Source organism: Megalopta genalis, chromosome 1 (genome assembly GCF_051020955.1).
Source record: "Megalopta genalis isolate 19385.01 chromosome 1, iyMegGena1_principal, whole genome shotgun sequence".
Lineage (NCBI taxonomy): Eukaryota > Metazoa > Arthropoda > Insecta > Hymenoptera > Halictidae > Megalopta > Megalopta genalis.
The window spans coordinates 17297529-17324038 of NC_135013.1; the positions used below are offsets into that span (position 1 = coordinate 17297529).

Sequence of the window (26510 nt, forward strand, 5' to 3'; positions counted from 1 at the left end):
TACCAAAACAATTGTTGCAGCACATCGTACAATACTCTCTTTTCTAGCCTTTATAAGCGATTAATCCTTAGTGCTCCGCTCGTTTCTCGAGTACTGTCTACCAGCCACATTTTTGGAGCGGAGCGCCTGAGATAAAGGAAGTCTTATTTTCAGCGGAAAAGATTACACGTCCTTGTGACGTTACGTCATTGTCGTTGACACGTGTTGAAAATCCAATCATATAGCATGCTAAAATACTATGTAGTATTGCGTTATAAAACCAAGACTGCGAGACTGCAAGTACGGCAGGGTGGTAAAGCCGATTACTGTGGTGTGACCGATTGCTGTGTCTCTGGTTTGTTTTCGAGCATGATTAACTTTATGTTTATCAGATAAGACATATTATATCTTTTCGTACAAAAATAAACAATATAAAAGATTAACAGATGAGAGATTAACACGTTCCGTGCCACGTGTACCATCGATGGTACACGCTTGCATGTTTACTTAGTGAACTGAACAAATTGTTTACAAGAAATTTAGAACCGAAGAATCAATTTCCACCGCAAGAATGGGCGTTGATAAGTTTTTGTGACGTTGTTATGTGTACGAGAATTAATAATTGCACGTAATACATCAAGTTTTAGTAAAATATCAAAGTGTGAAGATTCGAGTAAAAAAAGCTCGGCATGGAACGTGTTAACAGAGTACTGCCTACCAGCAACTCCGGCACATTTTTAGAGCGGAGCGCCTGAGATAAAGGAAGTCTTATTTTCAGCGGAAAAGATTACACGTCCTTGCGAATGCATTTGATTTTATTTATTTTATAAATATACATTTTCCTATTGCAAATAAAAGATAAATGTTAAATTTTGTAATTCACCATGGTGCGATATCTTTGGTAACAATCTCCCATGTGCATTCTGGGTTTACTTGGACAAGTGTCACAGTATTCGCTTTGCCAAATAGAGTTACCAGATATTTCTTTCAAGTTTAGAACATTTTCCGCGTAATTGTTGGTTTCCTTTATAATTTCATTTACCAATTCGTCCGTGAGAAATCATTTAAAATATTGTATCGGCTGTTCAATGTTTGTAGGAACTTGTGGTCCAATGACCTGTGGCAATACGCTAAAAGGTATTCCATCTGGAATATGTAATTCTTCCGTAACATCGCGCCATTCGTCTAAGTCTTGTAACGAATCTTCGCTTTCACTTTCAATAATCCTCATTCTTCGTCTCTTTGGTAGTATAATTTCGCTACTACTACTCGAAGCGTCAGAATCATAACCAACATTGTCTTCCACAATGTCTTTTAACTTTTCAAAATCAAATACGTCTTCGGTATCACTCGGCTCTAAATTCTCATCATAATATTTATTTTTCTCCGTGTTGCTAACCATAGAAAAGGTCAAAAAATGGTTCGATCGTAATGGTACAGACTTAGCACGCGACTTAGCACGCCAACATGAATTTTTCATTATGCGATGCATATTATGTTGAAATATTATTTACAGCAGATAAGTTTAGTTGTATAAACTTGTTTTATGCATTTTTCGTGGCGCATTGTAATAAATTACAAATATTATAATATTATGTTATTTAACAATTTATGCGTATCGATGTTTACCCTAATTATGTATTTTAACTATTCGTCGCGTCGCCGGTCACCGGTGGCCCCCGCGGCGCTGTAGCCAAGTCGAGTGCCGGTCACCGGTGGCCCCCACGACAGCCAACGTGTTAATTACAGATAACAATTGCTAACGCCGACGATAACGTATGCTAAAAACACTTAGCTTCGGAGTTACGGAACAAATGACAAATGTCTCCGTAGTGGAGCGCTCCTATCGGAGCGCTAAGGGTTACATTTTCTTTGTATAAATTTTTCTTTGTTTTCCACTACGCGTCACTTTCTCTTGCGCTAAAGGCTCTCTTTTCCCATGAATAAATGAAACAAGTGAAATGAAATACATTCGGTTTCCTCGACGAATGGCGGACGATCTCTAATCGTTGGTATTCGCTTTTGCAGCGGACCTGGACCTTTTGCAGCTAGAGGTGGCGCGGCACGTGGGCTTGGAGGAGAGCAATGTACCTCTCATGGAGAAAACGGAAGCTCCGTTATCAACGGTATCGACGACGCTCGAGGACGCGTAACGTATAGGTAAGCATGCAATTTCGACGGACCAAATCTCCTAATTTCTTAGCGGGTCCTCTCGGGCCTGGCGGCAAGCTTCCGACCGTAGTCGCCACGTGAAAACGTTTCATTGTTTCATCGTCTCGTCGACATTGTAAAACCGAGCGAAGCGAAGACATTACGAAGACGCTCGAACCGGCGGTGCACACGCGATACCCATTGGCCGCAGAGGAGGCGGCGGCGGTCATTATTCGCGAACACGCCGACAGAAATAGCGAGTGTTGTCACCGATAAATTGCAGCGAGCGATCGTAAAATTATTACATCAGAGTCTTGTAACGGCTGTGCCGCGCGAACGTGTGCGCCTGCGGAGCGCACGCACTCGCATTATGCGCATTATGCGCATTATCGCGACGGCTCCGGCACTGACACAATTCCGAATTGTCGCAACGCCGCGATTCAGCGTTTCACCGACACGGTGGAAGAAGCTTCGCTTCCACGTCTCGCGAACCGAGCCGAGTCTCTTTTTATCGCGCGGCCCGGCGCTCTTTCGGCGCGATCGGGCCTCGTCCGCTCGCGTCGCCGGCGAAGGAGCAAGCAAGCGGGAGATCTCCCGAGGATATCGTCCGTCGCGGATTATAACGGCTGATCCGCCGTCGCGGAAGCAAAGCCGGTCCGTGTCGCTCTAAACTCGCCGTGGCTAATACGAGAGTTTATTCGACCGCGGCCATTTAAACGGTTACGACCCCCGGCCGATCCGGCGGCGGGTGCACGGCCGAGACGATCATCTCGTCGCTTGTTAATTCGCACGCGTTCAATTCGCCTCGCCGGTTTCGCGAACGAACGTCTGCCGCCCACGTCGCCGCACGCTCGCTCGCTCGCTCTCTTCCTCCCCGATTATAATAATTATCGACGCCGTCGTCGCCTTCTTTCTACGGAATATCTGGCCGGGCCTGTCGGCGTCCCGCGTCCTGCACGCGCGCGCTCTCGCTCCTTTTTAATTCGATTCGACCCAGTTCAGCCTAATTGAATCTAGTTTAACGTCGTCCGATCTAATTTAATCTAATTTTCGACGTTCCGTTTCTGCGCGTTGCGCCGCGCCGCGCCGCGGCGGCCGGGAACGGCCGGGAACCGGCGCGAGCAAATATTCCGGCCAATATTTGTCGTCTTGGGAACAAAAATTTCGTGGCTCGACGCACGACGAAATTGTACGCCGTAGTGGTACCAGCCGCCCGCCCTCCTGCGTCCCCCAAAAAACTTTTTCGAACATTTTCACCGGGTTGGACAAACGTTACACCGGTCGGCGGGGCCGCCTTCTGTAAATCCATCGGCGCCGAAATTAAATTTCTCCGGCGAAACAAAAGTCTCTGTTCCTCCGCAAAAGAGGGACGCGTTGCAGTAATAAGGGCTGTTAATTAAATTTTTGCACGAATTGGTTACGAGCACGGGCTCCCAACCGTGCCCGGCTAGGTAGTAGTAATAGAAATTTGCGCGAGAGCGGTCCCGGCAAATTCATCGAGTATAACGCAATTTTACGAAACACGCGTCGCGGTCTTTCGAATACGCTTACCGAGCCAAGCCCCGTACAATCGCGTCTCCCCTTCCTCGTTCCGCGTTGTATAAGATATATTCGTTCCGATCGTTCCGACAGACCTGTGCGCGCTCTTTTCTCTCGGCTTCATACCCCTTCCAATCTCCCTCTCTCCTTCTCTCTCTCTCTCTCTCTCTCTTTCTTTCTTTCTCTCTCTTTCTCTCTCTCTTTTTCCTTCTCTCCGTTTCTCTCTTCCTCTCTTTGTCGCTTTCGTGTCACGGACCCCCGTGCGTCTAATTGTTATATTTATAAAAGGGGAGGACCGGTGTATGCGGTGATACGTCGAAGGGATACCGACGAGACGCGCTTTTTTTGGCCGAGAGACGAACGACCCCTCGACGCTTTTGCGAATCGATATCAACTCGAAACGAACGTTACTCGATTTTGCGATGCGCGATGCGCTGTACGCGCTGCCCAAAGCCAATCGGTGAAATTCGTCGGTCGGAGTGTTCGGCCTCGATTTTGTGTGCGAACGTCCGCGGTGACGTCTTAACCGTTCGCATATCACGAGCTACTTTTGCGCTCTTCGGATTTTGCGTCGAGAAAAGCCAGGGGCATTTGGCCGAAACAGACGACTCACGGCCCACCCGAAATTTGTCGAAACGTGCTCAGTCTTTCGGACGCATGTATACGTCGCGCGTCGCATCGCTGTCAGTAATCCAATTTGCATTTTGTTGTTACCTATTCTAAATTAATAGTATATATATTTTCATTCGTAACGTTTTATTTTGTGTTTTACGGCTTTTCTCGACGCATTATCGAAGGAACGCTATTGCGCTCTTCGGCTTTTTTCGACGCATAATCGAAGGAACGCTATTGCGCTCTTCGGCTTTTTTCGACGCATAATCGAAGGAATGCTATTGCGCTCTTCGGCGCTTTTCGATTCTGTTTTTTCAGAACCGGTTACGCAAACGGTTAAGATGTACAGCAATGTCTTCCTTACTGATACAACCGCAAAGCTCGAGAATAATCGTGTCACCTCTTCCAAAATTGTCCACTTTTCTGGACAATCTGAGCGTCAGTAAGGGAGACATTACTGTACCTCCTAACTTTTTGCGCTCGTTTCGCTATTCCAATTCGCGATTATTCGAGCGTTGCGGCTCATTTTTATAATTGTGGACAATTTATAAAAATAAACCGCAAAGCTGGAATAATCGTGTCACCTCTTCCAAAATTGTCCACTTTTCTGGACAATCTGAGCGTCAGTTAGGGAGACATTACTTTTCGTCGAGTCCCACGGAACTCTGTAAAAGAAAGCACGTTCTCCTTCTTCTTCCTCTCCTTCTTCGACTTCCTGGGAGACGTCAACTTTTGGTTGCAATGGTTATTTTATTGTAATATTTAATTGAATTCGATTTAATTCACTTATCATAAACGGACCTGGTATCCTTATAGTTTTTCCACAAATATTCACAACATAATAATAATAATATTAGATCGTTCGGAAAGTTGTTTCGTTCCTAAAAAAAAATTTCGTTTTGTAAGCTCGTTGAAGAAGCACGTGATTCAGCAAACGACGAGGCTTCGACGAGATAAGATTTTTAAAACACCAGAAAAATGTCGGAAGCTTTCTGTTTTATTTGAAAGGTTAAAAAATTGTCTTTTATTTTTTCGTGAAAGAACGAAACAACTTTCCGAACGACCCAATGATATTAATAATAATAAAATAATAATGCAAATGAAAACAACATGATTACAATGTAAAAATCAAATTCACACTAAACATCCTACCTTCTGATAACATTATACAGTTGATTTTGGAATTTATCAGGAACGTCAATGATGAAGTCATTGTCGTTAGCATAAGCTTTAACCAAATTGAGGATCCTATTCAAAGGAGATCACTATAGAAAAAAGCGAGAGAAACATAGCGATGAGTAGACCGCGGATCTCTACGTAAAAATTGTAGCAAGAGCCAAGTACACTCGTATTTCCCTCTTAAATAATTTTAATAAGTTGTAATTAACGTATCACCGTTATTCAATTTCTTTTAATTCTTTCACTATTTTACGTCTAACCTATGACACGAAAACTCGGTAAAGATCGCGTAAAAGATCGCGGATTGATAGAATCGTTCAATTTGCTAACACTATAGTAGTCGTTTGCTCCGACACGTTATAATCCAATGCGGCAGACGAAGGTAGTCGACGATTCTACTTCGACCAACTAATTAAAATATGTCCATCAGTCGTTGGTCGCGTACGTTTATACGGGACACGGGGAACCGTTCCGAAAGTGGCCGATCGCGAGAACGTCGACCGTCGGAACAGAGAAAGACGTTTAAGCGAGAACGGTGAACGGGGCGCGCGGGGGAGAGGGTCGAGCAAGCTGGCTGGAATATTGGACAACTAATTACCTAATCACTCATTATCTAGCGGAGGCCCGAGGTCCGGTAGATGGGTGCTACATACGTAGCTAGAGGTTGCTAGGTCGTAGAATAGGTTGCCCAGAGGGCCATTGTGATATGCGAAGCAGAATCATGCAGGATCGTATATTATCGATGGGAGGGGGAGGGTGGAGCCAGCAGACCCTCGCCTCGACCCTTAACACCCCTTCCCGCAGGTAGATACCGTTAACCAGATCCGTCCATGTCCACCGGCCGACGTCGGAGATCGCGCGTCGCTGCACCAACCAATTCGATTTCGGCTCGACTCGGTTCGGCTCGGATCGAATCGAATCGAATCGAATCGAATCGAACTCGAATCGGATCGCGTCGGATCGGATCGCGTCGCGTCAGATCGCGTCTTTATTCCCGTCTCCTCCCGGCGTCCCTCTCCTTGGACCCGGGGCTTGTTCTATCCAGAAGCAGGAGCGCAAACATTGCCTACCAGAATAGATAACGATTGTTCGCGAGTTAACGTCGAACACGAATAAAACTGTTCCCCGACGGTTCCGGGAGAGCAGCTCGTTAAATGACACAACGGAGCGGAGATTTATCAAAGCGGTGCGCGATTACGTCTATATTGGAAACGCTTTCCCTCGATCTATTTTCGCGCTAGTCAAATCGAGTATGTAAACGGTCGCTTCTGAAATACAGCCGCACGCTTCAGAAATAGATAAACGCTCCGTTCGAATCGCGGTTCTCCCTATTTTAATCTCATCGGCGAAACACGAGCGCGCTGCGACGATGACATTCTCCGACAGTCGTCTTCTCTCTTTCTCTCTCTATCTCTCTCTTTTTCTCCGCCCCTCTCTCTCTCTCTCTCTCTCTCTCTCTCTCTCTCTCGAACCTTCCATTTTTCAGTAACCGACAGAATATGCTTTCGAATGCAACCCGGAATCGCTTCCCCTTCGAGATCGTCTCCCTCGGAAGTCCTGAACGCCGCGAAGGGACAAATCGGAATCGGCACTTGGCGATCGTGACGCGATTCCGAAGCAGTAAACTGTTCGAGACGCGGCGAGTTGAAGTCGAGTGGTGTCTCGAGTCCACGTGTGCCGTCTCGAGAGCCGCGTCCGATGATCACGCTCCCTTCCCCCGAGGTCATAAACGTCCCCGGTCCTTAATCCTCGCGAGTGCCCCGAGAGCCCGACGCTCTTTTTTCCCCGACGGTTTTCGGCGCAGGACACGCCGACGAATATCGATCGAGAGTCATCGGCGGTTAATTGTGTCCAGAAGCGAGGGTCGGACGAGAAGTGCAAACAGCCGCGCGAGAAGGGCGCCGTTTAAGGTCCCGATGCCGGAACAAAAGGCTCTATTTGGACGGTCGCCTCTCTGCGCGACCGTAAGAAGATCGGACGATTCGCGCGCGTTTCGCATCGAAACGGCGCGACGCGACGCGCGCGTTCCGACGAATCCGTTCTCCGCGTACGAATTTCGTGTACCGGGAGAGAAGAAACATGGCCCCTCTTCGCGGAGGAAGGTTGCAGCCGGAGCGAAAGGGAAAAAAAGAAGAAGCGCGAATAGAATAGACGGCCGAGCGATCGGAAATAAGTGGTACGATCGGGCTTTCGAGCTTTCTAGTCGCGCGTTTCACCCCGACACGGGGATGACAGCCACTGAATAATAAAAGAAGCCACGTCGAGGTTAGATATTCTTACGATCACCGGGAACCCTTCCCTTCCACCGATACGCAGCTAAATCCTCAATAATTCAACGCTCGCCTCGAACATTTTCCCTGTTTCCGATTGCATGCAACTATATGTATACGTATACCAAACTGTGCGTTTTCGATCAGAGACCCCGCGCCGCTCCTCTCTCCGCTCCGCGCCGCGCCGCGCCGCTTCGCTCGGCTCGGCGACGTCCGTGTCCAGCGAGAAACCCGAACGCCGTATTCTCCGTTCTGGAAAAACTTTTAATTCCCGCTGCCGTTTTTTGCCTCCCCCTTGCATAGACGTCGACTATAACCGTCGCGGCCTACCGTCACCCGTGATTTCCGAACGAGCTTCTTTCAATTTCTTGGCCTCGCAGCGCGCGCGCGTCTCCGTTCATTTATTCATGGAAACGCGTGCGCGCGCGCGCGCGGAAGATCCTGAGAGAGCCTAAGACGCGGCCTCGCGGGGTGGCGACCGTTCGATCGGCGTTGTTCCGGCACGATCGTTTCCGGTTCGCGGAAGAATCGTTTCCTGTGCTCTCCGCCGCCCGGCGTCGGTCCTCTCGTCGGTCCAGCCGGTTAACGAGATCGGCAGACATTTTAAAAGGACAGAGCACCGCTGCCGAGCGGGGACCCCCGTCAATTATTCAGGCGCAATTAACACGTCAATAGGTCCGTTGCACCTGGCTGCCAGGGCTGGGCCGTCTTCCGCCAAATATGTACGTACGTTCGTGAAATGGCACCGGCAACCGACTTCTGTTCTTTTCTCTTATCTCGCTCCGTCCCCTTGGCCGGCCTCTTCTTCTTCCTACCCTCGACCGCCCCCCCCCCCCCCCGACCCTTCAGCTTCTCGAGCAGCGCGCTGCAAACCTTTTCCGTGGACGCGCGCTGACCCTTCCACGGCTCCGCGCTTCTTCCGGTCGACGCTCAATCGGCCGGAAGCGATTTAAACCGATTGTTATTCCGAAAACATCCGCGATTGATTACCGGCGAACGAATAACAGTCTCTCACGGATCCCCGTATGCGGAAGAATGGGAAATATTAATGGCGCGGTCACCGAGACGTCCTCGTTCTCGATCGGGAACAGAATGTCGGGTTTTATGCGCCCGTTCAAGGACGCGGAGTTCAAGCGAGCTTTATGTAATTTAGTAAATTTAGGGGTGCGAGTCTTTGGTGCAATAGTGACGTTAATCCTGCGACGCGAGATATATCGCGACGACGCGAAACAATTAATAGGATTGCGTCTGTTATATTCGAGTGAAGAAGGGTAATATTCAAGTCTAATAATATTTGAGACTAATAATATTCAAGTCTAATAATATTCGAGACTAATAATATTCAAGTCTAATAATATTCGAGACTAATAATATTCAAGTCTAATAATATTCGAGACTAATAATATTCAAGTCTAATAATATTCGAGACTAATAATATTCAAGTCTAATAATATTCGAGACTAATAATATTCAAGTCTAATAATATTCGAAACTAATAATATTCAAGACTAATAATATTCAAGACTAATAATATTCAAGACTAATAATATTCAAGTCTAATAATATTCGAAACTAATAATATTCAAATCTAATAATATTCAAGTCTAATAATATTCAAATCTAATAATATTCAAGTCTAATAATATTCGAGACTAATAATATTCAAGTCTAATAATATTCGAAACTAATAATATTCAAGACTAATAATATTCAAGACTAATAATATTCAAGACTAATAATATTCAAGTCTAATAATATTCGAAACTAATAATATTCAAATCTAATAATATTCAAGTCTAATAATATTCAAATCTAATAATATTCAAGTCTAATAATATTCGAGACTAATAATATTCAAAACTAATAATATTCAAGTCTAATAATATTCAAGACTAATAATATTCAAGTTTAACAATATTCAAGTCTTCAAAATTATTCGCATTACGGTATTCGGTGAAATTCTTCCACGAGGATGGAGCTGCGCCTAAGAGCTGTCGATGATACATTTCAATTAAGTCTCGATAGAATAGCAGGGCGTGAAACTGATCCGTTTAACGCTTTATACGGAAAAAGTAGATCCGAGGTGAGGCGAAGTTTTAACCCTTAGCGATCCGCGCGTTTCTCGAGTACTGCCTACCAGCACATTTTTGGAGCGGAGCGCCTGAGATAAAGGAAGTCTTATTTTAAGCGGAAAAGATTACACGTCCTTGCGAACGCATTTGATTTTATTTATTTTATAAATATACATTTTCCTATTGCAAATAAAAGATAAATTTTAAATTTTATAATTCACCATGGTGCGATATCTTTGGTAACAATCTCCCATGTGCATTCTGGGTTTACTTGGACAAGTGTCACAGTATTCGCTTCGCCAAATAGAGTTACTAGATATTTCTTTCAAGTTTAGAACATTTTCTGTGTAATTGTTGGTTTCCTTTATAATTTCATTTACCAATTCGTCCGTGAGAAATAATTTAAAACATTGTATCGGCTGTTCAATGTTTGTAGAAACTTGTGGTCCAATGACCTGTGGCAATCACTGAAAGGTATTCTATTTGGAATATGTAATTCTTCCGTAACATCGCGCCATTCTTCTAAGTCTTGTAACGAATCTTCGCTTTCACTTTCAATAATCCTCATTCTTCGTCTCTTTGGTAGTATAATTTCGCTACTACTACTCGAAGCGTCAGAATCATAACCAACATTGTCTTCCACAATGTCTTTTAACTCTTCAAAATCAAATACGTCTTCGGTTTCACTCGGCTCTAAATTCTCATCATAATATTTATTTTTCTCCGTGTTGCTAACCATAGAAAAGGTCAAAAAATAGTTTAATCGTAATGGTACAGACTTAGCACGTTTTAACTACGGATAACAATTGCTAACGCCGACGATAATGTATGCTAAAAACATTTGGCTCCGCAACGGAGTCTTCGGAGTTACGGAGCAAATGACAAATGTCTCCGTAGCGGAGCCTTCGGAGCGCTAAGGGTTAAAGGTAGAAAATTGATTCCGCACGGTATAACTGCATATTCGTGATCCCGATAAGACATAGGGCGATCCGATTCGAAATAAATTAACCGCAACAATTTACTGGATACGCTGAAGGTCTGTACATTAATTCTTTTTTTCTTTCTCTGGTGAAGTGCCCAGACATCCCAGAGATTCCTAAGATCTCCGGTGAAGGGGTTAATAAAACCGAGTAGAACGAGCCGGAGATAGTGTCGCGTTTCCAGGAAAGAATTCTCCGCCGAGCGGCGCGGTTTCGATGGCTTTTGTGTGGGCGAAGGAATGCTCGCGGCAGGAGGAAGGGGGGGGGGCACGGGAGAAAAAGGGATCGCGCGAAACTACGCTCGCGTCGATAGCCTTACCGTGGTGCACCCCTGACGGTATATTCGCGTACGTAACAAACGTAGACGCGTCGTAGGTATAGTGTCGGCGCAGGTATACCTATATGTATAGAGAACGCCACTGAAGGGAACGAGTTGCGAACGGGGGAGGGGGGAGGGAGACGGGGGATGAAATGCGGGGTCGCAAGTCGGTATTGTCGTCGGTTACAAATCAAATACCCGATATCATTGTTTGGTACAAGCCAGGCACACGGCTACCCACCCACTCACTCCCCTTTTATGCCACCCCTTTCTGCAACGTTAACCTCGCGCGCAACCTGCACACCCTGTACAGCATGCACACTCTGCACACCCTGCATACACCCTTGCCGCCCGCGACTACGTACGACTAATAACCGACGTCGCAACGCTCTCGCCGAGTAGGCCCAAGTATTTCGGCCTTCCCCCTCGCCCGTTCGCCGCTTAATATTCCCAGCTCTAATTCGATCCTCGATGACACCGTAGCGCGCGGTGGTACAGGTTTTTCGTCTGGGCGATTCGTTAACGCGGAAGGTATATTCTCCCGTTACCGAACAGACGCGTGTTACGACAATGGGTGCACGTTATATCGGGTCTCAGTCGCTGATCCGACCTGTCCGAAGAGTAAACGCAGCGCGGAATATTTCCATCGTGTCGGATCGTGTAGTCCAATTGTCCCAAGGAACATTGCAGCAGGGTTGAACTGTCCGATAGTTTCTATTTTATGTTATTGACGAGCGAACGTCCGTTATGAGGTGAAACAAAACAAGCCGGGACAAAAGGAAGTACAATAACGGCGAGTACACGTGATAAAGAAAATGACCGAAACAATTATAGACATCCATAGATGCCCGGCGATCCGTATACATCGATACTAATCTCAGGACGACGCTGTCGGTACGGCTAATTTTCATCGATCATCCATAAAACACTCGAAACGAATGCCGCGGATCGCGTGAAGACTCTCCGGATACGTTCGGCGGTGCACGAAAAATAAAGGGCTAAGAAAGGGAGAGATAATTAACGGGGAAATAATAATAATAATAATAAACGGTAAGCGACCACGAGTTTCTTTTCCGTCGTCCTTGATGAGTCAATAGCGTAGAAAAAGTCAATTGGAACGCTGTAATTATTTGCAGGTGTACAGGTAGTTAATTAGTCATAGTTAATAGTCAGCGACATTTCCACGGTGAAATATATATGCACATAGCCGGTATCGAGCAATGGTACGAAGTTAACGATTGGATTGTCCATTGCGTGGGGCATCGCGCGGTAGAAGGGGTCCTCGAACCCGCAAGTTCAAGAACCGGCTGCCGTAGGGCTGTTCGAAAAGGTTGGTTCGGCGCGGAATCAGTCTGAAGAAAATTCCGCGCGACACCGGCGCCGTTTTACCGCCGGTGTGTCTCTCGCTTGTACGTATAAATCGAGGTCGTCGCGGATGGCGAGGAGGAACAAGGCGCCGCGCTCTCGACGACGGTTCAATGGTTGGCCGGGAAAGGATTAGCGACGTCGCGATCGCTCATACCTTTAATCATAGAATCGAGCCGGGGTAATTAATCAGGGGGTTAATTACAGCTTAGTCGACGAGTCTATTCCTACGTCGGGAGAAGACTCGAAATATTCTGGCGCGCGCGGGGGTAGCATTCCTAGCCGAGGAGCGAAAGCAAGAGCCCCGCGGAGAGAGGAGCGGCGGGGGGAGCGGGGAGGAGAGAGAGAGAGAGAGAGAGTCGAAGAGCGTAAGGGGTACGAGCGAGGAAGGGGCGGTGCAGGCCGAGGGCGAGGGCGAGAGAGGGAAAGCGGGTGCGAGAACGAGAAGGAACGGCGGCAGGAGTGAAAGGGTAGGTGGACGAGGGGAGGAGAGAGGGGGGCGAGAGCCGAGGCTAGGCACCGCAGGGGTAGGCGATTAATGATTCAGGGGCAGAATTTCGCGATGCTGAAATATTAAGCATATAACTCTCTTCCTCTTACCTGCTTTTCTTCTCGTTCTATTCCTTTCCCCTCGCCGTTCTTCGCACACGGCCTCTCTCTCCCCCTCCCCCTCCCCCCTGGTCCCTCCGTCACCGTCCTCCTGCTCCTCTTATCTTTCTCTTCGTCAGCTCCTATGTCCCCTATCCCGCGTTCTCCGTCCTTCTCGCCGGTGTTCCTCTCCCCGCAGCCGCTGCGTATCCTCTCGCGCGCTCGTTCCGCTTCTCTTTCTTCCTCTCCTCGTCTACCGCTCGATGTATACGCACGGTCCTTTCACGCTGCACGCTTGTACACACGTAGAGAGACGCATACGTAGCGCGCGCGAATGCTTGCTCGCTTGCTCACGCTCAGGCTCGCGCGCTTAGCCACACGGCAGCAGCATCATCAATATTTCCCTTTGCTCATTGTTCTTGTACAATACGTACAAGGCTGCTGCCGTCTCTGTAATTCCAGGGGGGAGGGCCGGGTGCAGCCAGGGGGTGGTGGTAGCGACGGTAGGCAGAGCCAGACCGGGTAACGATTACCGTGGAAATGGCTAATTTCGTGCTATTCCGCGAGCGCGACACCCGTCGTCGTCTACGTCGTCGTCTACGTCGTCGTCGTCGTCGTCGTCGTCTCTTTTCAAGGCGCGACCGATCTTCGTTCTTCGCGCGTCGCACCACCCGCGGTGTCCGAGAGGGAACCGGGGGGGAAAGCGGATTTGGCCGCGCCGGCGAAAGGAATCGCGAAAGCGTGGAAATCCCGACCGCACCGATGCTTTGCGATTTTATTTGGTGGCGGGGTGCGCGCCCTGGGCAGCCCATTTCCGTCCGTTCCTCTCGTCTCTCGTATTTTTTCATAACTGGCCCGGGAGCGCGGCCGCGTCGACGTCGCGAAAGTACTGACGGCGACCGGGGCTCGCTCTCCGAACATCGTCGAAGCTCTTCCGAGCTCTCTCAGGACGAATCCCGGCGATCGTCGGGGACATTTCCGTGTCGGCGAACAGCCCCCGCGGACCGATCTCGCGCGGCGGGAACGCGTCGCGCGGAAATCTCGTCGAACCGAGCCGATCCGCGGCGAGTTTCTTCGGCGAGCGAGCCGCGACTCGGCCGCCGGCGTCGAGTCGAAATTTTTCCATTTCGCCAGGGCGCACGGCGTTAGTATACTGTTTGCAGTTAAACAATATTACGTAGTAAAATTTATGGCCGCGGCCCCTTCCAGCGAAGCCGGCCTCGCGCCGTGCACCCTTACAATGCCTCCGCGCCCGCCCGCGCCGCTGAAACTTTCAGCGATATGAGAAATACGAGCGTTATGGCCGGTGCCACCCCTGCGTAACCGGGCCGCGATGATCCACGGCTTAACGGATACTGCCGCGAATCCGAATCGCGTTCTTTCCCGTTCCGAAAAAAAACCCTTGCAACCGCTTCCTTCCGCGGTTTTCGCGGCGGCGGTTTGTGGATCCTCTCGAAAATCATGATCTTCGACAACGAACGGCTCGTTTAAAGTTCAATGAAGTTTTCGAAGCGACGCGCGCGATCTTTCTACGTGGAAGTACGCCGGGAAAGGTTCTCCGCTGCTTCGTAATCGGATCAGACACTTACAGTTTCACTCTTGTTCAACGCTTACGCGCGTAAGAAAATATGCTTGCGCGAGACACCTCATTGATATCAACTCCGATCGGCGGATGAAACAAGCAATACTTAGCTACGTAACAAAACTCTCTTAATTATCGATGGAGATAGTCAGGGCTTTCATGATAAGCAGTTAATAATAAACACTTTTATTCGCAGTTATTGCGATTAGAAATGTTTCGATTGCAATCATTTCTTAGAAGGGAAAGAAAATTGACGCGTGCTTAAATCTACTCGAATGCTTAAATGAGCCGATTGTTTTGAAAGTGGCATAAGTCACTTTGTTTTTAAGTCGATCACTTTGTTTTTAAGTCGATATATTTAACGGTTTGCGTTTTAACACGTTTAAAAATATGGATGCTAACTTTCGAGAAGATTTACTTGTATTTGTTATCTCGGGATACTGAGATATTTTTCTCAGTACAAATAATTTCGTATAAACATTAAAAAATCACCACTTTTCATTACGGTAAAGTGACTTATGCCACTTTCAAAATAAACGGCTCAAATATTGATGACAAGAGATTCGAATTTCATCAAATTTTAATGGACAGAATAACATCTGTACTCAATAAGTTTATTAATAGAAATTATCACGGTGAGTTGGACACTTCGAAGTACGGTAAAGGGTTAAGCGATTCTAGCCCCCTTACCTTTCGTAAGCAAAAATAACATTGATCTTATTGTAAATGATAATTTGATGCTTACATTCTGATAATGTGTCATTTCAAGATCATCCACCTTCATTTTGAATAATCCATGGGACACCTTTGCTTCATACGTAATTACGTGACACGTGATCTTCCAAAATTAGCACGAAAAGAGGTGAGAGTAAATGCTCTCCTCGTACAAAACTGCTTGCTTGTTTCACTGTCTTCGCTTTAATCGATTGAGTTTCTCATTGGATAAACTGGAACCATAACCGTACCCGTTCAAATGTCGTTTAATCGAATTGGTCGAACGGCACACGTTTTAGAAACGACTGAAAAAGTATCGCGGAGTACAGTAAATTTTTCCTAATTCGCGCTCAGATTGCGCCAAATTGTATTGGTACAATATTGTGCCAATGATATAATTGTATAATAACGTATAATAATATTGTGCCAATAATATAATTGTATAACAATGTATAATAATATTGTGCCAATAATATAATTGTACATAATTGTCATTCGAGCCTTGCGGCTCGTTTTTACACATATTTTGACAATCGGTAACTATAAAAACGAGCCGCAAGGCTCGAACGATGGTATTTATAATGATCGTATCGATTTTCCCTAATTCGCGCTCAGATTGCGCGCAAAAATGGACAGTTTGGGAAGAGGAGACACGATCGTTCGAGGCTTGCGGCTCATTTTTATAGTCACCGATTGTCAAAGTATGTATAAAAACGAGCCGCAAGGATCGAACGATCGTACCTCCTCTTCCCAAACTGTCCATTTTCGTGCGCAATCTGAGCGCGGATTAGGGAGAAATTTACCGTAACCGGTATCACAACGTAACTCGAGTTTATCCAACGTTTCAAGGAGAGCCGATCGACAATCGCTAATCGTCCCCGCGGCGTTCCGTTTCGATGCGGGCACACGGTCAGAGAGTTTCTCCGAGAAAGGGTTAGACAAAGGTTCGAGCGGCGTAGTCGGAGGAACGCATTCGGGATACCGCGAACGATACCGATGCCACGCCGGAATAACGCGGCGGAATTCGCGCTTTTATCGCGACGCAATCTCGCGTCGCGTTTACGCGGCGTGCCCCGTAAAAACCGAGCAATATTCCTCCGTCGGAAATCCCGCGAGCGTCGTTATTCGAATGCAAGTTCAACGACTCGTTCGTCGTTTGCCATTGCCGCGCTTGATTCCCGCTTTTACGGTTCTAATATCGCGTCTGTCCTCGGCGCGCGCGACGATACCACCCGGCCCTTTCCGCGGCAAACGAACGCGGGGCCCCCCGCGCGCGCGCGCTCGCGGAAACGAGCGGAATATCGCGGACGTTGTTCTCCGCGATTGTCCGAGGATGACCGGCCGCGACGAGTAATCGAACGGGGGAAGGAGAACCCGGCGATATCGCAGGAGCGAGCGATGTCGAATCGACCGCGAAGAAGACAGCGAACGGAGGCGATCGAGATACATACTGCGCGCAGAGGAAGAGAAGGCAGGCTAGGCAAGCCGGTCCCAAAATTCGCGTTAATAGCCATTTAGGAGTGTCTGCCGGAGTCGGAGGGACAGACGCGTACCGTCTCTTTGTACCCTTAATTCGATTAGGACGGCCATCTCTCCTTTCTACCGGCGAGCCGTAACTCCGTTATCGGGAAGCACGGCTCCCTAAATACGATCGTTAATATTCTTGCTTGTCTCGAGGAAACGGCAGCCTGCGAAGCGTCGTTGTCGTTAAATAATCGTTTCCCCTCTGTTCGCAATCCAATTAGTCGGTGCGCGCCGTTAAGCGCGCGCGGGGGGGAACGCGGGGGAACAAAGCGAGTCGATCGCGATCGCGGTGTCTATTCTTTAATTCGCCGCGAGCCAACCTCGAGTGGCCGAAAATTTCGGTTCGGTTCTCTGCTCGACGCCCAGAGAGAAGAAACCTCCTACACCGGCACCCTGAGCGAACGTGCGAACGAGCGAACGAGCGGGCACCGCTACCACCTCGTTGAACTCACTTGTTCGGAGGACGCCGACCCGAGAACGAGATCGTTTGCGACGCAGAGATTTCATCTCGTTGATTTACACGTGCCGGCGAAAAACGCACGTTTTTACGATAACGAGAACAAAAGTGTAACTTGTGTCCGAATGACGGAGAATCGGCGACGCGGGCAAACGGTTCGTGAAGGATTGAATCTGGTAACGTCGGCTGCGAATGCAGCAATGTCTCTCTAATTGACGCTTAGATTGTCGACTAAAATGGACAATTTGGGAAGAGGAGATACGATTATCCGAGCCTTGCTATTTATTTTTATAGTTATTGGGTTGTCCGGAAAGTTCGTGCCGATTATCGGTAGGTAGCGTGAGAGACCTGACTGAACATATCACAATTATTGTGAAAACAAATGACATGTGTACATATTCTGAAAGAGATAACTTCAGCCATATTTGGAAAAAAGTTTCGTTACGATTCGTTAATTTCTATCAGTTTTGTACGCCTTAGAATATGGTGGCAAATGAAGTGCATTATAGGCATTTAATGCTCTTCTTTTTCCGAAAGGGCAAAAATGCCACACAAGCGGCAAATAAGATATGCGCTGTTTATGGCGAGGATGCTGTAGCCGAAAGAACTGTGCGGAAGTGGTTTGCTCGGTTTAAAACTGGAAATTTCGACCTTGAAGATCAAGAACGACAAATTTTTTCTCGAAAAACCTGAGAGGTTGTGGAAGGACGGAATTCTCAAGCTGCATGAAAGATGGAGAAAGATTGTGGAACAGAATGGTACCTATATAATTTAATAAATGTATACCAATATTTAAATGAGCCGCGTTTTAATTTTCCTAAAAAATCGGCACGAACTTTCCGGACAACCCAATATATAGCGAGTCATGTAGCCGCAAGGCTCGAACAATCGTATCTCCTCTTCCGAAATTATCCATTTCAGTGGACGATCCGAGCGTCAGTAAGGGAGACATTACTGTATGTAGAATTAATCGCTATTCTTGTCAATGAATCCGTGTGTCCTGTCAAACGGGCCGGTCGAACCGAATCTCGACGAGTGCCGTGAAGTTCTAAAGGGGCGGGCTGTTGTAGCGAACGGCGGCGGACGATTAAAGTTTCGAAACGAAGAGATCACGAGGACACGCTGTTCGAGGGGGACGACGGACATTGGTCGCATTGCATTCGATTCGCTCCGAAAAGCAGGACTCGAAATCGAGGATCGCCGATTAAAAATCGCTATTTTTCTCGCGACTAATGTCTCCCTAACTGACGCTCAGATTGTACACCAGAATGGACAATTTCGGAAGCAAAAGCTACGATTATTTACGCTTCGTCGACGATTATAAAAACGAGGCGCAATTGAGCGTCGATTGAGCCGTTTATTTTGAAAGTGGCATAAGTCACTTTACCGTAACGAAAAGTGGTGATTTTTTAATGTTTATACGAAATTATTTATACTGATAAAAATATCAGTATCCTGAGAGATAACAAATACAAGTAAATCTTCTCGAAAGTTAGCATCCATATTTTTAGGCACGAACGCGCCACTATAGTGGCTTTCGCGGATGTCATCTCTCTGAACGACGCGCTACTATAGTGGCTTACTCTGGTAGCTCACTCGGTCATCGTGATAAAAATGAATAATCGTCTTCATATGCACTGTTTCACGCTTCTTTTGTCTTCGCATCGATTTACAATATACAGACTTATCTTAACAATATAACTGTATCTTAACAATATACAGACAGAATATACAGACACAGACCAGAGAAATAGCCTCGCGCAGAATTCAGCCGTACCTGAAAGGTTAAAACGCAAACCCTTAAATATATCGACTCAAAAGCAAAGTGACTTGTGGCACTTTCAAAATATGAACGGCTCGATTAGGGAGAACTCACCGCATCGAGGAATTCGAACAACGTTCGACGAATCCGACGTGGGCGAACGACGCGTCCTCCGTCGCCCGTGGATTCAACGGGGGATGGTCTCTCTATACGATTGACGAGAATAGCTCGAGTTGCTCGTTACGCGACGCATAAATCACAGCCGGCAGGCTTAAAATGAATTATTTTGTTCGTCGCCGAAACGCGGCGAAGGGAATCCCCTTGGAATGGAAGTCTGGCTTAAGAACACTTTACAGGGGGGTTTCGGTGGCTGACAGTCACCGTATGTCACCCGAAACGATTCGATCCCGTTGCGCTCGGCGAGGACTCGATGACCGATGAATCGATCAATTGTGACGTATCCCTGATGTTCGATCGGTAATCGGGACGACCGCTGTCCGATGATCTCTTCTTTGGCAAAGCCCGCGTCTTTCTCTCTGTCGCGGCGCGTGTTTACGCGATCGGCGCGAACTCGCGTTTGCGAATGGACATCAAACGCGACGGGCTGCGGTCTTGCTCGAATCTCCGGTATACTTTGATCGCGCGTTTTGCGTTCGATTCGGCTGGCAACGTGACCAGGATCTAGAACGATCGTCCGTAAATACTCGGACAGCGCTGTCGTGCGTTCGGTTCGAAGCAGGGATTTGCGCGGCGACCGTTCAGCGGGGAACACCTTGGGGCCGAGGTGATCCCGTAGGATCGCTCGGATCTCTAGAAAGGATTAAAACCGTCGAGCGAGACCAGGCATTGTTGGCGGATTCGGCGGTGATACGTCGCAATGAGTTAGAAATCCAAGAAATCGCCGCACGGTCTTCTTCACGCTCGCTGACGAGTGACTACATACTCCTACCGATTGCATACTTCCGCTACAGGTTACATTGAACCAAGTATATTATTCTTCGGTCTGTTCCATTACGACCAACGTCCGCTCCCGTTCGGATCCGACAGCGATCGCGGGCAATGCTCAATGCTCGATTTTCGACGTCCCTTAACTCGAGGCTCGGTTACGAGCCGTCAACCTCTCGGTCCTACGGTGTTAAAGTACGGTCGAAGCAAGTTCCGGACAGGGTTCGCGGAAAAATTCGCTGGACATGGACGCGTTGGTCGGAGATTGACCGAGGGGTCGGCCGATCCGCGGTCGACTTGGGACGTAAACGCGACGTTGCTCGCGATCGGCGAAGGGAGCTGAAACACGCGCGCGAACCATCCGCGGCGTTCGAAAGAGGAACGCGCGCGGAGGACTGGAAGGAAAGGGGCAGATGAGAGAGAGAGAGAGAGAAGAAGACGGGCAGGACGGTACGAGTACGAGTACGAGTACAAGTGCGAGTGCGAGTGCGAGTGCGAGTACGAGTGCGAGGACGAGGACGAGGACTCGGGCGCGAGCGAGCTCGAAAGAGAAGGAGAGCGGGCGCGAACAACGGCGGCCACCACCACCGGAATCGACGCGGCTCGACGCGGCTCGACGCGGCGTGACCTCCTCTCGTCGTCGTCATCGGTGGATCGGAGTTTTGGGAGGCCGATCGGTGGGCCTCCTCTCCGATCTGCCGCGGGAGAATTCTCTTCTTCGCGGTGAAGGAAGCGAGAGGCCGATCGCGAGAGGGAGAAAGAAGGAGAGGCGGTATGAGGCGGTCTCGGGGGGCGGCGCCTGTCGGCGCGTCCGATCGGAAGGTGAGCCTCCCGATTGGCCGATGCGACAGCGGAGCGAGGGGAACGCGAGGACGCGCGAGCTACGTACGCTTCCTCCACCCGCGACCGTTCGTTCTCTTTGCGATCCCCCCTCTCGCTCGCTCGCTCGCGCTCGTCTCTCTCGTCTCTCCCTCCTCGTCCCACCGGCCGGCTCTACGAGTCGCCTGTCTCTTTCGCACCGGCGCCGGCCCGCTGGCCTCCCTCTCGTTCGCGCTCGCGGCCCGCCTTGGCCGATCTCTTTCTCCCGGCGGCGCGGAGCGGAGCGCTCCTCTCGCTCGCACCAAAACACCCCCGCCCGCTCCCGTTGCGCCACCGCTCCGCTCCGCACCGTTCCGCGCCGCGCCGCGCCGCACCGCTCCGAAGCCCGACGCTCTGCCACCGCTGCTGCAAACACACGGTATATCGGCGCACGACCGCCTCACGGCCTCTCTACTGCTGCCGCTCGAGCGAACCGTCGCCGCGCCGCGGCGAGCCTCTCAGTTGCGACGCGCTCGTCACGGGGTGCAGATCGTGCGTCGTTGCTCGCCCCATCGGTCTGTCGAACGCGCGCGTCCACACGCGCCACCGAAACCGCGCGTGAACCTGCTCGAGCGAATCCTGCGCACACACGTAAACATACACACACACAAACACGAACCCCCGACGACCGCGAATGTTATTCCGTCGAGAGAGCTGGCACGCGAGCTCCGGTGCCCCCCTGGTGCTGCCGATCGGTGGTTAGAGTGATTTCGCGTCGATGGTGATTTTTTGACAAGGTGTCGCCGATGCCATCGCAATCATCTGCCTGTCGACAACGCCGCAACCGCAATCGCAATCGTAATCGCAGTCGCAGTCGCAACTACGTTCTCCTTTCGACGATTCGAGGAGCACAGCGCGTGGCACCTGTCCATCAGCTGGAATAGGCACCGGGAAACGTGTGGATCGGGGTCCTGGGACACCGAGAAAAAGAGAAAGAGAGCGAGAGAGAGAGAGAAAGTGCGAGCGAGAGCGAAGGAGAGACGAGTCTGATTCGGCGTTTGGTGGCGCGCGCGGGAACATCCGCCACCCCGTCCTTTTTCAAAAGTCGCGCGCGCGCGCCGCGGCTACGGTTTATCCTCGGTCCGTGAACACTGTCGTCGTCGAAAAAACGATGCGTTCGATGAGTTACGTTGTTTCGCGTGGACACTAACGATTCGATATAGAACGTGACTAGACTCTTTTCGCGGGAGGGAGAGAGAGAGAGAGAGAGAGAGAGAGAGAGCGAGCGCGCGAGAGAAAGCGAGATAGAGAGAAGGAGAGGCAGAGATTGGCGAGAGAAACAGTGAGCGAAAAGTAATCGAGCGAGGCACGATATCGGGGAGGCTGCTCCAAAAATAAAAGGATGTTCGACCGCGGCATCCTCGGGAGAAGAATCCCCGAGGTCGCGCACGTCTGACGGATCGTCGCGCGTTGCCACGAGGAGGCGCGTGGAGAAACGCGTGGTTCGCGCGTATTTCGAAGTTCGCGCGTGCCTGTGTACGTATGTGTTCCAGATGCGGCCTGGCTATTGATACGTTCGCGATCGGTCGCTGAAACCTCGAGGCGTCGACGGGCCGAGACGTGCTCCCTTCGAGATACCAAGGGTCGGCCACGGATCCAGGTGTGAACGAGGCGCGAGCCGTTACGGAGGTGGTGGAGGTGGTGCTGGCGGAGCAAGAAGAGAAGCGAGACCGCGCGGAGGTGGTGGAGACGGCGGTGAAGGAGGAACCGGTAGAGGCGGAGGACGAAGAGGACGAGGCGAAAGGAAAGAAGAGGAAGGAGGAGGAGGAGGAGGAGAAGAAGCTGGACGAACTGGAGGCGGAGAGGAACGGATCCGGAACCGGATACTGGAACGCGGTGAACGAAAGGGGGAGCGGGAACGGAAGAGGAGGCGGGAAAGTATCCGATAGAGGAGCGAAATCTCTCGAAAACATGACGCAACAGAGCGGAGCTGGGTCGCCCCAGCAATTTTGCCTGAGGTGGAACAACTATCAGACGAACCTGACGAACGTGTTCGATCAGCTACTGCAGAGCGAGAGCTTCGTGGACGTGACCCTAGCCTGCGACGGGCACAGCGTGAAGGCGCACAAAATGGTGCTGTCCGCGTGCAGCCCGTACTTCCAGGCCCTGTTCTTCGACAATCCCTGCCAGCATCCGATCGTGATCATGAAGGACATCAAGTGGCCGGAGCTGAAGGCCGCCGTCGAGTTCATGTACAAGGGCGAGATCAACGTGTCGCAGGAGCAAATCGGCCCGTTGCTGAAGGTCGCGGAGAGCCTGAAGATCCGCGGGCTCGCGGACGTGAACAGCGAGCAGGAGCTGACCTCCCGGCCCAGCATGGAGGAGGCAGCGAACGCGGCGGCCGCCGCGATGCACAGGAGGAAGCGGCGCCGAATATCGGGCGAGAGATCGCCACCGGGCAGCAGCCCCGATCGGATCGCATCCGGAGGCCTGCCGGACGACCAGGACCCGAACTCGGCCGGAGGCGTGATCGTGCCCGACATTCACGGCATGCTGACCAGCAGCTCGACCCCGAGATCCCTCGGATCCCCCGGCACTCCCAACGTCTCCGTCACCCCGCAGATCAACCTCCAGGAACTTCCGGTATCGTTGCCGCTGCCGCCACCCCCGCCGCCGCCCCCGCAGGGCCAGCAGGGCTCGCACTCCGTGTCCGCTCACCATGTGCCCGGCCACGTGACTTCCGGTACCCACGCCTCCGTCAACCACCTGACCAGTCACGGCCAACAGCTCACCGTCCAGCAACAACAGCAACAGCAACAACAGCAGCAACAGCAACAGCATCACCAGCAGGGTGTCCCCGGACAGCCGAACCCCGGAGACGATCTGGAAATCAAGCCCGGCATCGCCGAGATGATTCGCGAGGAGGAAAGGGTGAGTTTCTTTTTCTTTTCTTTTCTTTTTTTCGAACGTGTTCTTTCCGAACATTTTTCCGTTCGGCCGAGATAGACGGCCGGGAGAGAACCCGAGCGAAGTCCATCGAGCGTAAACTCCGCGACGGAAACCGCCCGCGCGCGCGAGCGAGCGCGTTCCACCGTCCTCGATCAAAGACGGGGTCGTTCGACGGAACGGCGGAGTTTCCGGTACTCTGGAAAGTTAACGCGCGACGCAGGAAACGCACGGAAAACGAGCAAAGAAGCGCGAGGGGGCGGAGCGCGCGGGGGGTGTGTGTGTGCGGCGGCTTGCGGGTGGCTGGCGGTGGTCGGCAGCCGGCAAAGGCGGGAGAGAAGGCGACGCGGTCATAATTGGAGGCTCGGTTTTCGGGGTAAACTCGGCTCTGTGCCTCGCAAGAGCACGCGAGAAATCATAGGGTGGCTGTCGCACAGGCTCGCACCGGCACCGCGACGCGACGCGCCGCGTCGCGGCCCCAATTACCGCGAGAAACGAAATGTTTTTACCCGAAAGGACGTTCAACGGAAAGACCGTACGGAACGAGCCCGTCCCGCCTTTGCCGGAGAGGTCCAATTACCCGGCGATCGGCTTCGACGGTGTGCACTAATTGAGAGTATCAATGAACGTCAATGAGCATAGTCAATATTTGGACGCGGAGCATCCGACCGTTTTGTAACGTTCTTTTTGTTAAAACGAATGACAAATATTGACTACGCGCTCGTTCGCGCATACGTGACACACACCGGGTATCGGCTGTTCTCGTTAATTACATCGGGACGACGGTGTCTCCTGCATTATTTATCGTCCGCCACCGGCGCAAGTTATTAAACGAACAGCTACCGTGTGCGCGCCTCGCCTCGCCTCGCCGCGCCTCGCCTCGCTTCGCATCGTTTCGCAATCCGCTCGTGTCTGCCCTTCGACGGGCTCGCTGAATTCCTCCGGTTCGATTCTGGATTCGGAGCCCGCGCGCCACCGCCGCCGCCGCACCGCCGCCGCCGCGGTTATCCCTTTGCCCGAGATTTTCCGCGCGAGAAAAACCCGTTCGGGTTCCCGTTCTAAAAACGTTTCCTTCCTTCTTCCACTTGGGGCGCGCCAGGGAACAAACGAGGGGAAGGGGAGAGAAAACGATCGAGGCCGTTCGAGGAATCTGTACGCGTCGCGTAATCTAATTTGTCCGCGGCGAAACGGCCGAGATCGATCGTAGATCGGCAAATACCGCGGCGGCGGCGGCGGCGGCGGTGGTATCTTTGTTTCTCGAGCAATCTAGAAAATTGAAGCGAGTCGCTCGTCGGAGGCCGAGCATTATTTTTCTATCGCGGCTATATATCGGTCCGATGACGCAATCGGCTATGTATAATGGGTATAACATTCCGCGGAATTCCATTATGTTAACGCAACCACGTTCCAATTCTCCGGGCATGCCTGCTCGTATCGTAATACGCTAGTATATCGCAACTATTCCGCGGTAGTGGCGCGCGAAGCCTTTCCGATTAAAATGCCTAATTGATGCGGGCGAACGTAATACGAGGTATACGCGCCGCGGGAGAGTCTGATATTTCGGCTAGAGCGGCGGCGAACAAACGGCGCGCACCGCGAAAACCCGTCCGAAAGTTCGTCCCGGGGTTGCCGCCGATAAATTCGCGCGTCGAAGCGCTGTAAAACCAACATGCCCTTTCCCCCCCTGACGCTCTGTAACCTGTCCATCTACCGACCGCACACACACCAACGGCCGACGACGACGACGACGACGACGACGGACTATAGTAGGCGACTCTCTCTCCGCGACAGCGAGAACGGCGTTGCGAAAAATGCTTGTCGGCGAGACGCGCGCGCCACTCGAGGATGGATTATTAAAGATTTAACCGCCGCAAAGGATCGCTAGTACTCGCGGCAGGCGGATTTCCTTCGGATTAAGAGCTTTAATGAAACGGGATTTAAATATAAATTGTCTTTTAACTCTTCGATCGTTCGGCGATACCGCCGCGATCGCGGCGGGATCTCGCGCGCGCGATCTCGTCGCGATCGTCCCGCAAATTGCTGGCCACCTTCTTCTTTTTTTCTGTCTTTCTTTTTTGCTTTCGATCGTCCGTCGCCGTGGCCGCGGTGACCCGAAGACTCTCCGAAACGGGGGGGAGAAAACGAAAAGATCGAGGAGAAAGGGGGCGGGACACAGGGCCGCCGGGTTTCGCAAAAATGTACACAATGTACAACGCGAGAAGCAGCAAAGCGCGATCACGCGGTCGGTTGAGCCCGAAAGGACGGGTCGAAAAAAAATTTAATCTTCCCTCGCATTATCCTTTTTGGCAATAACGGCTTTACCTACCGGATCCTCCTACTCTATGCAACCGTGACTCTCTCGCTCTCTCTCGATCTCTCTCCGGGATCTCTCTATCCGTTCCCCTACGGTCGCGCGGCTCCAGGCCGCTGGTTCGAGAGAGTCGAGCGGTGTCCCCTGTCGCGTCGAGAGACGCGCGGGACGGACAGCGGCGAGGGGAACGACAAGAGGAACGGTAGCAGCAGCAGGAGGAGGAGGAGGTGGAGGAGGAGGAGGAGGAGGTGGAGCGCAAGGGGAGAGAGATCGGAGAAAAAAGTCGCAAAACGGTAAATCGTGATTCGTAGTAACCGAGCGAGCGCCATTCATCCTGATACACAGCGGATGCGACTACGTATTTCCTTCGTTCCGTTTAAATTAGTGTTTTTGCCGTACGGTCTTGATTGTGTTTTC

The 26510-nt window shown here is 50.5% G+C and overlaps 1 protein-coding gene and 1 long non-coding RNA gene across 7 annotated transcripts in view; both read left to right on the top strand.

The window, feature by feature from the left end:
• LOC143259613 (uncharacterized) overlaps nt 1-22526 on the top strand; it is a 96072-nt gene extending 73546 nt beyond the window's left edge. The window contains exons 2-3 of one of the 2 annotated variants that reach the window (XR_013033625.1): nt 2008-2139; nt 17869-18128. This is a non-coding gene — a long non-coding RNA (uncharacterized LOC143259613). Of the gene's footprint in view, nt 1-2007; nt 2140-17868; nt 18129-22389 lie in introns of those variants that run through there. The other variant, XR_013033626.1, reaches the window with a different exon arrangement.
• The window catches only part of LOC117222825 (protein bric-a-brac 1), a 264300-nt gene continuing 259055 nt past the window's right edge, over nt 21266-26510 (top strand). For 2 of the 5 annotated variants that reach the window (XM_033474800.2, XM_033474789.2), the window contains exon 1: nt 21272-23767. In XM_033474800.2, coding sequence (XP_033330691.1) covers nt 22808-23767 — 960 coding nt within the window. In that variant the 5' untranslated portion in view covers nt 21272-22807. Of the gene's footprint in view, nt 23768-26510 lie in introns of all 5 variants that reach the window. The other 3 variants (XM_033474820.2, XM_033474779.2, XM_033474810.2) reach the window with 3 other exon arrangements.